This window comes from Microtus ochrogaster, chromosome 4, assembly GCF_000317375.1.
Source record: "Microtus ochrogaster isolate Prairie Vole_2 chromosome 4, MicOch1.0, whole genome shotgun sequence".
Lineage (NCBI taxonomy): Eukaryota > Metazoa > Chordata > Mammalia > Rodentia > Cricetidae > Microtus > Microtus ochrogaster.
The window spans coordinates 45,850,372-45,863,542 of NC_022011.1; the positions used below are offsets into that span (position 1 = coordinate 45,850,372).

At 46.8% G+C, this 13,171-nt stretch overlaps 1 protein-coding gene across 1 annotated transcript in view; it reads right to left on the reverse strand.

Moving 5' to 3' along the window:
* Nucleotides 1-13,171, reverse strand: part of Gpr107 (G protein-coupled receptor 107) — a 64,642-nt gene that overhangs the window by 44,625 nt on the left and 6,846 nt on the right. Inside the window, exons 2-5 of the mRNA XM_005346105.3 lie at nt 4,226-4,348; nt 3,597-3,647; nt 2,887-2,969; nt 360-499 (exon numbers count right to left, since the gene is read on the reverse strand). Of these exons, the coding sequence (XP_005346162.1) occupies nt 360-499; nt 2,887-2,969; nt 3,597-3,647; nt 4,226-4,348 (397 nt within the window). The remainder of the gene's footprint in view (nt 1-359; nt 500-2,886; nt 2,970-3,596; nt 3,648-4,225; nt 4,349-13,171) is intronic.

The window sequence follows — 13,171 nt, forward strand, 5'->3', positions numbered from 1 at the left end:
CCCCCACACACAAAAGGATTTCTATGAATGAAGAATGGAAAGGACAATGTTTCACTTTAGGAAAAAGGCCGAGCTAGTGACAAATCATTAACTAGGACAGGGGATGAAACAAAGCAAAACCAATGAGCATGCACAGGCTGGACACATGACTAGGAGTTGTGAGGCACCAATTTCTAGGCCAAGAAAACAAGCCTAACCAGGGACAACGCCCAAGGTGCTAAGTGGGAACAGAAGAGAGCTCATTTCTCTCTTCCTTCTTTGGTTACAGTTAATTCTGTGTGGCCTCAAGAACACAATGCTCAGACAATACAGACCAGGCTGCAGTTCATGAAAATGAGATCTCTACAAAGCGGGTTTACCTTGGGCTCTCTGCACCTTGCTGACTTCGGGGACAGAGCTGACGACAGGCTCCTGGCTCTGACCCTGGACTTTCTCGTCCTTGCTGAAGACGATCTTTGGTAACTGGGTGCCAGCTTCTGGTGGGGATCTGACCTTGACTCTACATCCACGGAAGACAGAAAGGAGAGTTGAGATCAGCGCTCCAGCTTTCACTAAAAGTTGCTGTGGGCCCAGCTCAAGCTCTCTCTTTTTGTGGGTTTGTTTTTCAAGTAGGGTTTCTCTGTGTGGCCCTGGCTGTCCTGGAACTCAGTCTGTAGACCAGGCTGGCCTCAAACTCACAAAGATCTGCCTGCCTCTGCCTCTTGAGTGTTGGGATAAAGATGTGTACCAACACCGTCACAGGGCTCCCTTAAAGATTCTTAATGTGCTCAGAACTGATGAAAGGGAAACGGAAGAAGACAGAGGCTCTATAACACAGTCAACTGACGCCACGTGTGTGAGGAGCTGAGGACACCATTAATTAATTACTGCACTGAAAGAAATCGCTTCCTTTCCCTTCTTTCTGTCTTAAAGATTAATTATGTGTTTGTGTGCATGGGGGGGGGGGGTTGTGTACTATGTGCATGCAGGAGCTCGCAGAAGCCAGAAGAGGGAGGGCTTCCAATCCCCTAGAGCTGGACTTAAAAGTGGTTGTGAGCCACTGTGTGAATGCTGAGAACCACACCCACGACACTGCCTGGGGAGTGAACACCCAGGATGGGAGAGCAGAGATCAAAGACATGAGCCCCTGATGTGAGCAAGTTGCTACTGAACTGCCCTTTCCTGAGCCTCCTGCCACCTAGGAACTTCAGGTGGGTGGGTCCATCCCTGCTCTCATTCCTTCTGCCAGGCTCAGTCAGGTCTTTCTCTCCAGATGCCAAATACATGGTTACCTAGGAAACTGCTGCCTTCCTGACAGATGATAGCAGAGGTGAGCAGGAGGATGTCTGCTGTGAGGCCCAGAGGAGCTCTGTGGCAAGTGCCTTCTTTTTAAAGATGTCTCCTCACTGGTCTTTTCTACCTCTGACATTGTTCATCTCTAACTTGTCCACTCTGGGCTGCTATCAGCTAGATCTGAAACAATCCGGACACAGATTCTTAGCTTAAACCCTATGAAGGCTCCCTCGGAAATTATACACAGGGCCAGAGAGTTAGCTCACTGGGAAAAGCCTGAACCTGAATCCAAACCCTGAAGCCTACACAGCAAGAAGAAGAGAACTGACTTCCACAAACTGCTCTCTGACCCCCATATGCATGGCATGATATACACATGCGCCCAGCCAAAACAAAAATGTAAAAAAGTGAGCGAAAATTTACATACGAGTTGAGGTGGTTGGGCCATGGAGGTGCTTGGTGGCAAAGTACTTGCCTCCAAATTATGGGACCTGAATTTGATCCCCAGAGGGCATGTGTAAAGGTGGGGCATGTGATGAGAGCCTGCAACCCCAGGAGAGAAGGTGGTCACAGGAGGGTGCCTGGAGTTTGCCGGCCAGCTAGTCTAGGTAAATTGGCAAGAACTCAGGCAGTGAAGAACTCTACATAAAGAAAATATGGTAGAACAGCTGAGCATGGTGGGGTACACCTTTCTTTCTTTCTTTCTTTTGTTTCCTGAGACAGGGTTTCTCTGTGTAGCCTTAGCCCTGGCTGTCCTGAAACTCACTCCATAGACCAGGCTGTCCTTGAACTCACAGAGATCCACCAGCTTCTGCCTCCCAAGTGCTAGGATTAGCAAATTAATTACAGGCGTTCCCATCTTTAATCCCAGTGCTCAGGAGGCAAAGACAAGTCGATCTCTGAGTTCAAGGCTAGCCTGGCCTACGTAGTGGACAGCCTGTCTCAAGAGGGAGGATTGGGGGAGTGGTTGAGGAAGATACCCAACATCAGCTTCTGCTGCCCAACCCCACACACAAACATGAAACCCAGACTGTAGTCAGATAGAAATGTACCTAACTTAAAAACACAAAATCCTTCTCCCATGCTCTGCCACAAGGACAATCTCACAAAAGAGACTACTACTGTGAGGTAGGAAAGGACCCTGAGCCCTGGAGTCACACAGACCCTGAGTGGCAGAAGCCGCTGCCTGGATCCTGTCCGGTTTCTTACTTGCTTCCTCTACTGTGATCCCGACAGCAGACCTGGTGCTGAGGCAGTGCTGCTCACATGCTATTCCACAGGCCACTCCCTCTCTTATTCCACAGGCCACTCCCTCTCTTATTCCACAGGCCACTCCCTCTCTTGCACACATGGACACCCTTCCTGCTCTCATTCATCTGGAAAAGATGACTCACCAGAAGGTTGCCTGCCTAAGTCTGACCTAAAACTGTCCTTCCCTGCCATGGTGTGTGTGTTGGGGTGCAGGGGGATCCCAGGTGGCCCTGTGTCTCTTAACATGTAACTCATCTCAGCACTCAATGGAGGACTAGCATGTGGCAGATATCGTGGGGATGCTGGCTGCACCAGCGCCCTCACTGTACTGAGGGCGAGCAGAGAGGACTTAGGATTACTTACACGCTTCCAGAGATGTTTAAGATGAGAAGGGTGACAGATGACATAAACTGCTTTTTTAAAATACAGTAACTGGCATCTTCGTCCTGCCAAGGGAAGAACAAGCATGTATCATTGCACCTGCTGTGGCAAGAACAAGGCAGATGAGAGGCTCATGCTTCTCCAACAGTGAAGCCTGAAAGCTACAGCTGCTACCACCTGCAGAACAGGCACTGTGGGCTGACTCCAGTGAGGAACAGTCAGACGGTGACCTAAAACTGACCAGGCACCTGCAATCATACTAGCACCTATGAGACTGAGACAGAGGTACCAGGAATTCAAGTCCGGCTTCAGTTATATAGTGGGTTCCAGGCTAGTCTGAGATACAAACTGTGGTTACTCATGCTTGTGATCCCAGTCTTGGGAGACTGAGGCAGGAGGACTGCTCCAAGTTTGAGGCCACCCTGAGCTACAGAATGAAACCCCATCAATCACTACTGTCCCCTCAAGAGAGACAGAGGGCCAGAAAGATGATTCAGTTGTTAAGAACATTTACTGCTCTTACAGAGGTGCTGGGTGTGATTCTCAGCACCCAAACAATCACAATTACCTGTCGCTCAGTTCCAGGGGATCTAACTCTCCTGACTTCTGAGGGCACCAGGCAAGTATGTGGTGCATAGACATGCAGGCAGGCAAAATATCAATGTACACAATTTTTTTTATAAGCAACTTACCAGGTAAGAAGAAAAGCCGTCGTTCTTGGTCCGATCTAGACTGAATCCGATCTGAGGGCAATGAAAAGAGAAAAGACTAAGTCCCTCACACTTCATGCCCTTCTAACTCAAAGAACAAGAAAAATACACGTAGAAAGCATGGACCCTGAGGCCTGGCTTCTCGTTTCCCTTAGTGCACTTCTGAATGATGGAAACAGCTGCTCACGTGAAGTCACTAATCACACATTTACTCAAGAGTCACAGGGCTGGAGAGGAGGCTCAGTGCGCTCTCCCACAGGTCCTGAGTCAGTTCCCAGCAACAGCGTGAGGGCTCACAGCCAGCTGTAATAGGGTACAATTCCCTTTTGGGGTGTCCAAGTGTACATGTAGACAAAGCACTCATACATAAAACACATAAGCAAATAAAATTAAAAAAAAAAAGATTTTTAGGGCTGGGGTATGGATGGACAGAGCATTTGCCTAGCACGGGAAAGGCCCTGGGTTCCACCCCCAGCATCTCCCTGACCACAGAAATAGAAAAGTCAAGCTGACTCCTATGTACACTCTGGTACCACCATGAAGAATTTTCTCCAGTTAGGAAGGAGGGAGGAGGCTGAGAGAGTAACCCCTGCTCTAGGAGAGACACTTGCCTCACCGCTTGTGCCCACGGCTCCCTTAGGCTCGTTCACAGACAGACTGCTGACGTTGACCACCATGTACCCGTCCTTGAAGAAGCCAAAGGTGTTCAGATGGACTTTATGCCTCACATCATCCTAGAGAGATTGGAGATTTCTGATCAATCAGTCTGTTCATGCTGGAAAAGCTGTGGTATCCTGTTTCATGACAAAGTTCCCACAGGTACAGGGATAGCCACAGCTATCATAGTTAGCCTTCAAAAGCTGGAAAAGACTTCAGAAATCCCACAGATGGCAAAACTTTGCAGAAGGCAATCATGGACTCATTCAGTTCAGCACATTTGTATGAGCTCTGGGGGCAAACTGGTCAGGGTCAACTTGACAAGTGAATTCCACAGTCAGATGAACGAACCATGGTTTAATCCCCCCGCATTCTTCCTGACAGAGCAGTGGCATCGGGGAGGCACTGAAAATGTGATCAAGGAGGTCACCTCATGTGGTATACACCTTTAATCCCAGTACTCAAGAGGCAAGAGGTTCTCTGTGAATTCAAGGCCAGCCTAGTCTACACAGAGTTCCTGGCCAGTTAGGCGTAGAGTGAGACCCTACTTGAAATTTTTTTTTTAATTTATAAAAGAAAAAAATTCTTGGTGGGGGGTGGTGATGCACACACAAATGCACTGCTGAGCTCAGCTCTTTCCTGACTTCCCTAATGCACAGCTCAGACTGGATACAGAGTATGCGGGCCTTCAGGACAGGAGCCAATGCAGAAGCACTCTCTGGAGCGAGTTAAGTGGCGACAGACTCTACTGGGCAGGGGGAATCTGGTGCCCTCTGAAACCATAGCTCACAAGGATATGCCCAGCCCTGCCTGCCTCATGTCCCCGTCTCAAGCAGGAACAAACATTCCGGGACCAGGACAGATATCTGCAAAGCCCTCTAGCACCCAGTGCCGGGGTTCTTCATAGCATGTAACATTACTGGGAACTACATGGACCGTCTGTAACAGCTGGCTCTTTACCTTAGAGCTAGAATTACCCAGACATCGGAGGCTGTTTATGGGATCCTCCCCTACAGCTGAGGTTCCCAGGTATCAGAGGCTGTCAAAGGGGACCCTCTGAGGGAACCAATATACGCCACACCCACAAGGCCCGGAGACAATGCACTGGAACACTGCCACCAGGCTTTTATTTCCTGGTTGACTCTGGTCCCTCCAACTGGATCTGATGGCTGGAACACAAGCCCTTGGCAATGATCTAATCCAAGCTCTCTCTCCAGACTCCTGAAACATCTCAGAATGGCACTGGCTCCCTCTTCCTTAAACCCCCTTCTATTATCCGTTGGTTTCAACTCCCTCTTCCCTTTTTTGGTCCTCTGGGAGTTTCCCTTAGTGCCAGAGCTCAGCTAAGCATTTAAAGCATGTCTGCTCACTCTCCCTTCCCAGTGAGACAGAGGAGCTTGAGGCAAACCAACACTCCCACAGAGAAGTAACCTGCAGGACTGGAGGCCTGCAAAGGAAAAAACAGGAAGAGTGAAGGCTCCTGCCCTTCTGGGGTGGAATTAAGTCCTTCAGAAAGTGACCCCAGTGACTGCCTTCCCTGTTCTTCAGAAAACACACATGCCCCACTACCACTGCAAGTGTAAAAGAAAAGACTACTTTGACAATATTTGGCAGTGAGGATATTCAGTACTCTGTGATAGTGCCCAGCTGAGCTGGCAGAGTGGCAGGGAGATCCCAGAACCTCCTCACACCACCTCAGGGAGAAGCAAGCCCATTCACGGAACACAAGGATTCAGAGAGGGGCCTTCAGGAGGGTGATTGCTCCCCAGAGAAAGGGACTTTCCAGGCACTTGAGGGAACACAGAGCTTCAGAAAATTTATGAAAGCGCTAGCTATTTCCTGCTGGTTCCACTGTGTTTCCACTGTAGAAATACTTAAGTTGTACATTTATATAGCTTTCAGCATATACAGAAATTTTACATTTTTCTTATATTTTGTTTATTTTCTTGTGTATGCATGCACATGTCACAGTACAAGGAGTCCAGTTTCTTCTTCCAACGTTATGAAGCCCAGAGACTGAGTTCATGGCAAATGGCTTTGCCTGCTGAGATTTCCCACTGGCTCCAAATTAAAAATTTAAGGGTATGCTTCTTTTTTCCTTTAGCCATCCTGTATGAAGTTTACAGCAGGCATGGTGGCATACGCCTTAAATCCCAGCACTCAGGAGGCAGAGACAGGTGGATCTCTTTGAATTCAAGGCCAACCTGATCTAAATAGTGAGTTCCAGAATAGCCAGGGCTACACAGTGAGACCCTGTCTCTAAATAAAGATTCACAGAAGCTCCATAAGGACTGTGCCGTATGCACTTTTTGAGTACCCGGCACCCAACATGGTGGCACATACCTGTAACCCCTGCATTAGGAGGCAGAAGCAGGAGGACCAGGAGTTCAAGGGGATGAGAGGCCGCGTGGGAGCTCAGCATTCCCACCTTTCCTTCCTGCTATACCAGAAAGTTGCAGCTCAACAGTAAAGTGAGAGGAGGCAGGAACGGAGAGGGTCCACAGGAGCACCAGAGGAGACACCATCAGCAACCACCGGCCACCTCCTTTGCACTGGGCCTCGCAGGGCTCTGAAGGGCTCTCTGCAATGCTGTGCTGCCTCCCTACAACTCGACAAGGCAGGTGCTGTTCTGCTCAGGCTACTGATGAAGAAGCAGGCCTGGACAGGTAAAGCCTGCTTAGATCACAGCAGGAGCAGAACCGGCGTCCCAGACCAGGCGGGAGCTCCACACCTGGGCTCTTACTCACTGCAGGACTTCCACAAGCAAATTAACTGTGCATCTCATTTTGCTTTGAACTAGTCTGCATTACACGGGAGTTGAAAGAGCCAGCTTTGTCCCTGCATAGACAGGCGTAGTCCAGCCAATTAGAGGAAGAAATCCCAGACAACCCACAATTTCACCTACAGGTATCTTAGTATAGATCTCCAATGTGGGCTTTAAGAAAAAACAAAACAAAACAAGAGTATGGTGTACTCTTAATCACAGTAAGCTGCATCATAGGTTAATTCAATCAGATCATTTAGCTGTGAAAAGTCAAGCTCATGGGGGCAAGAAATACTGGACTGAGGGTGCGATTCAGAGGGAGAGTGTTGTCTGGAGTGTGTGACTGAGAAGCTAGGCTGGGCTGTAAGCACTTCCTGAAAGGAAGTTCCCAGATACCCAAACAAGGTCAGTGTTAGGAGTGGGTGGGTCTTGCCTAGCTCTCCACACAGGCTCTCTGCCAACAACCCAAACAATGGTCAAACCCCAGTTTGAAGGTGAAACACTGTTGATTAATGTACCTTTTTGTTTGTTTGTGCTTGTTTTTGCCTTGAAACAGGGTCTCACTGAGAGGTCCAGACTGACCTTGAACAGGGACTCCTTCCTCTCTCTTCACCCTCCTGAATCCACTGCTGGGAATGCCAGTATTCACCAATATACCAAGCCTAGATACAGGCATCAGAGAGAAAAGGCAGTCCCTGATTATTCAGGTTATGCAAAATTATTCTGAAATGTTTGCTCTTATTTTCAATAATCTACTTCATTAAGATGACACTTTCTTTTAAAGCAAGTGTAACAGAGATGCATGCCTTTAATCCCAGCACTAGCGAGGCAGAGAGAGATGAATCTGAGTTTTAGGTCAGCCAAGTCTCCACAGAGAACTTGTCTCAAATAAATAAAATAAGGGCCTATAAGATGGCTCAGTAAGCAAGGCACTTGTCACCTTCTGCTAAGCCTGACAACAGTTCAATTCTCAGGATCCACACGGTGAAGAAGATAACCTACACCCACAAGTGGCCCTCCAAAGCCTACAAGCTCAGGTACACAAAATTTTTTTTTTTTTAAATTCTAGCACTAGGAAGGCAAAGGCGGACAGATCTATGTGAGTTCTACATTGTGAGTTCCATGTTAAATACAGCTATATGATAAGATCTGGCCTCAAAAAATTTTTTTAATGTATCTTATGTAGGTTGTATTAGAGAAAGAGACAGACAGACAAGACATGAATTCCTACAAAAGTAAGTTGCCCTAAAAATTCAGGCTTTCAGAAAAATAAACTAGAGGGGCTGGAGAAATGGCTCAGTGGTTTAAGAGCATTGCCTGCTCTTCCAAAGGTCCTGAGTTCAATTCCCAGCAACCACATGGTGGCTCACAACCATCTGTGATGAGGTCTGGTGCCCTCTTCTAACTTACAGATATAGACACAGACAGAATATTGTATACATAATAAATAAATAAGTATTTATTTAAAAAAAAAAAAAGAAAAATAAACTAGAATAAACCTGAAAGTAAAAGACAACAGAAAACATGCTGACATCCTGAACCTCACCAACAGTCGGCTTAAATGAGATGTCACCATTTTACTACTGGGCTGACGGGCCGTCTGAGCACGTGCTGTGCTGGGAAGAACGTGGTAACAGAACACTCAGTCCACGCAGGCTGACTCAGTGAGGAGTAACAAGTTCCACAGGTCCCAGCAGATGCCCACATTCCAGATGTCTCAGATCTCAGTGAGGGAGAAGGAAGGGAACGAGTGTTAGAGATGAACCAGTCTTCCGCTCTCACTCCGCCACCCCTCTCCTCAGTCATCAAGTGGCTAGGTCCTCTTTCAGTTTTTACCTTAGATCACTACAGTCATAGTGGCTCCTTCCTTCAAGTTTCCTCTGAAAACTTGATGCAGGAGGACTGCCATGAGCTCAAGGCCAGACTTAACTGGAATAATGCCGTCACCTGGGCTACAGAATGTGACCCCTTTTCCAGGAAGAAAAAAAGGTCCCTGGAGCTACGAGTGTAGTTGTTAGAAGGCTTACACGCACAAGGCCCTGGGTTTTGAACTCCTATTGCATACACCAACCATGGTATACACCTACAACCACAGCTCTGGGGAGACAGAGGCAAAAGGACCACAAGGCCATTCTCAGCTATTTAACAAGTCTGAAGCCAGCCTGTGACACTTAAGTACCTGTCTCAAAACAAGAACAAAAACCTCAGTCACTGGCAAGACTTGGTGATACTTGCCTATAATTGCAGCTACTTGTCCAGTCATGTTAGAGGATGGCAGGTTACAGGCCAGCCTGGGCAAACTGGCAAAACCCAGAAGGTTGGTTGGAAGAAAGAAAAGAAGGAAGAACCCATATGCAGACCCATAAATATCACTGAGCATCAGTTTTAAAAGCTGGATCGATAATGTTTATATGGATCTGCACTTTTCATTTTCAGCAACAATGTCTTCTTTGTTGACTCTGTGTGGATACATTTTCATATTGTTGCTCGTAGTCCCTCTGCCTACACGTCATCACACACCTCCAACATACACTCATGAGTGTGCAGCCATTTCTCAGGCTCTGTGGCTACCACACTGTCTAGCGTGCACCTGTGCCTCTTCTCACCCCTGCTGTGTGTACTGACTTCTAGGCTATAGGAATCTGGCCAGAAACTGCAACTGCTTCCCAACACCAGGAGGGCCATGGCTCCTCACATGCTCACCATCCCGGAAGATGCTGGCCCTCACGGTTCCCATTCAGGGAAAATAAAGCTGCTGGTGATTCAGTTTCTATTTTCTGAATGTCTGTCTGTCTGTACCCTTTGTCTGTTAGCTAGCTGCTTCTCTGTTATAAAGTATCTTTATCTCTCTTATGCCTATTCCTATTAGATTTTTCTTGTAGTTTTTAAGAGTTATTTTTATTATTTACTGTGTCTGTCTGTGTACCTGTAAACATGGATGTGCATGAGGGTGCCCTTGGAGGCAGAAGAGAATGTCAAAGTCCTGGAGTTGGAGTTGTGAACCATCCCTCATGCATACTGGAAACGGAATTCGAGTCTGTCCAAAGCAGCAAGTGCTCTTATCCCCTGACATCTCTCCAGAATGAAAGTCCTTTATATATTGTGGAAAGTTATCTTTTTGCCATCACCATCACTGCTGTTTTATTAGTAGTGTGTGGTGTGGAAGACAACTCTGTGGAGTGGGTTTGCTCCTTTCACCTTTACAAGGGCTCTGGGGACTGAAGTCAGGTGGTTGGGCTTGCATGGCAAGTGTGGTACCTTGTTGTGAGATATTTGTACACTGTGTGAGGATACATTGCTATCATTGGTGGAATAAAAAGCCGAAAGGCCAATAGCTAGGCAAGAGGTATAGGTGGGACTTCTGGGCAGAGAGAGGTAGTAGGAAGAGACAATCAAGGGGTGCAGGAGATGCAATGGAGATGCGGGGAGTCGGACATACAGCATAAAATGTAAAAAGCCACATGGTAAAATGTAGATTAATAAAAAGTAGGCTAATTTAACTTAGATAGTGGGATAAGCATAAGCTAAGACCGCATTTTCATAACTAATAAGTCTCAGTGTCTTTAATGGGGAACTGATTGGTGGGAAAGAGAAAGACTCCCTACAGAACCTGCTGAGCCATCTCACTGGTGGACGGATTCACTTACCTTTGAACTTAGGCTGCATATCTCTCTTCCAGTCTTTTAAATTCTTTTAACTGTGCACTACAATTGTCATATGTGAGTTTTTCATTTTTGTTTTTTAATTATGAAGAGAAGAAAACCTGCCAAAATTTATTGCTAGTAGCTATTTCTTTAACACACTGTGTGTGGGGTGGGGGAGTTGTAAGCAGCAAGGCCAGAGGACAACCTCCAACTTCATCATAAACACCTCTACCTTCTTCGAGATAAGGACTCCCACTGCCAGAAACTCACAGATGAGACTACAGAGTCCCTGGGGTCCTCCTGTCTCTGCTTCCCCACCATGTCTGGCAGGTTTACATGGGACTGAATTCAGGTCTTCAGGTTTAGAAGTCAAGCACATTACCATCTGAGCCTCTTCCCTAGCCCTCCTGGTAGTATTTTCTTAAACACCTTTTTTTTCTTTAATTCTTCTTGGGGCTGAAGAGAGTTGCTTCAGCAGTGAAGAACACTTCCCCTACAATCAAAGGACTTAAGTCCAGATCTCCTCACCCACATAATAAGCTACAGATGCTCAATACCCCTGTACCCCAGGTCTGAGGAATATGGAGGCAGGATTGCTAGGGCAGATGATTTCCAGCCTAGAAGACACAAAACCAGGCTCAGAGAGAGACCCTGCATTGATGCTGAATGCGTCAAATGGGGGAAAGCGAGTCAAACAATCCCACGTTAACTCCAAATAGAGTATTTTAAAGTTTTTCTTTATTAAAAGGGAACTCATGGATCACATAAAGGAAATAGGAATGGGGTCCGACATCCAGCTGTGGCTCACGGGAAGAAGAGACTGAGCGGGGCGGGAACAAGGCTTTTTGTACCCAAAGTTGTGACCCAATCTGGTCTAGCCTCTTAAAGGCCATTCGCTGAAGGAGGTTCTCCATCACTGCATCAAAGAAATAGGTGATAGTAATAGAGGAAGACATTCAACACCATCCCTAGCCTGGCTTTTACACCTGCATTCAGGCATGCACACCTGCATGAACATATGCACATACACAAATTAATTAAATTAAGACAACCCTTCAATCCAAGGTTGTAGAATACTCATGGATATTTCATCCCAAAACATTAATCTTTGTAGACTACATTTCTGTGTAAGTATGAGGTAGGCACACCACAGTCACAGTGCTAAGACTATGTAGGACCAGTACCTCCTAACACCTACTGCTCTGTGATACCACCTCTGCACGGCACACTCCTATTCAGACACCTCTGCTTACACTGCTGACTGTCCCGACCTGTCACATGGCAGAGGCAGGCAGATCTATGAGTTTGAGGCCAGCCTGGTCTACAGAGCTACTTCCAGGACAGCCAGAGCTTCACTGAGAAACACTGTCTTGAACCCCACCCCCCAAATATATATATTTACACACATACATAGACACAGATAGATCACACCACACAACCAATGTAAAATAGCAACAACAACCAGGTATGAGGAGATGGCTCTGTGGATAAAGTACTTGCCACACAAGTGTGAAAACCAAAGCTGAACACACAGAATACATACACAGAACTACACACCTGTAATACATCTCACAGAAGGCAAGGGACAAAGAAGCTCAGAAACCCATGGGCCAGCGGAGCTGGCATACACAGTGAAGAGCAAGAGACTCTCTGTGAAAGGGTCCTGTGACAGGCAAAGACTAACACTCAAGATTCTTGTTTAACCTCTACACATAAGCCACGGTACCCATACTCGAGGACACACACATCATATACACACATTAATAAAAAAGCAGATGGAGTAATAGCTCCATGTAATAGTAATAAAGTGATGCTTGTTTGACCTAGCTGAAGGTCACTTAGCCAGCTGATTCCTTAAACAACAGCTCACTGGCTGGTACTGTCAGATTGTACTAGCATATCTGTGTAGATAAGGTATGCAGGCAGCACACTGCTTTCTTTGTTTCTGTGCTGAGTGCAACCAGAGCCTTTCCTATGCTTAGCACACATGGCACTACTGAGCCACTCCTCCTCCAGCTCCTGGTTTGTTTTGATTTTTGGAATGCTGGGGACAGATTTTAGGATTTTATGCATGCTAGACAAGTGTTCCACTGTTAAACTACAACCCCAAGGCACTATTTTTTCACTGAATTCATTGCAAGCTAATTTCACATTAAAATTTCTAATTTTTTTTTGGGCAGCAGTGGCACACACCTTTAATCCCAGCACTCAGGAGGCAGAGGCAGGTAGGTTTCTATGAGTTCAAGGCCAGCCTGGTCTACAGAGTGAGTTCCAGGAGAACTCTGCAGCCAAGGCCACACAAAGAAACCCTATCTGAGACAGACAGACAGACAGACAGACAGAGAGAGAGAGAGAGAGAGAGAGAGAGAGAGAGAGAGAGAGAGAGAGAGAGAGAGGATTCTAATTCTACTGGATCTTTAATCCTAGCATTTGGGAGGCCCAGGCAGGGAGATCTCTGAGTTCAAGGCCAGTCTGACTTACAGAGTAAGTTC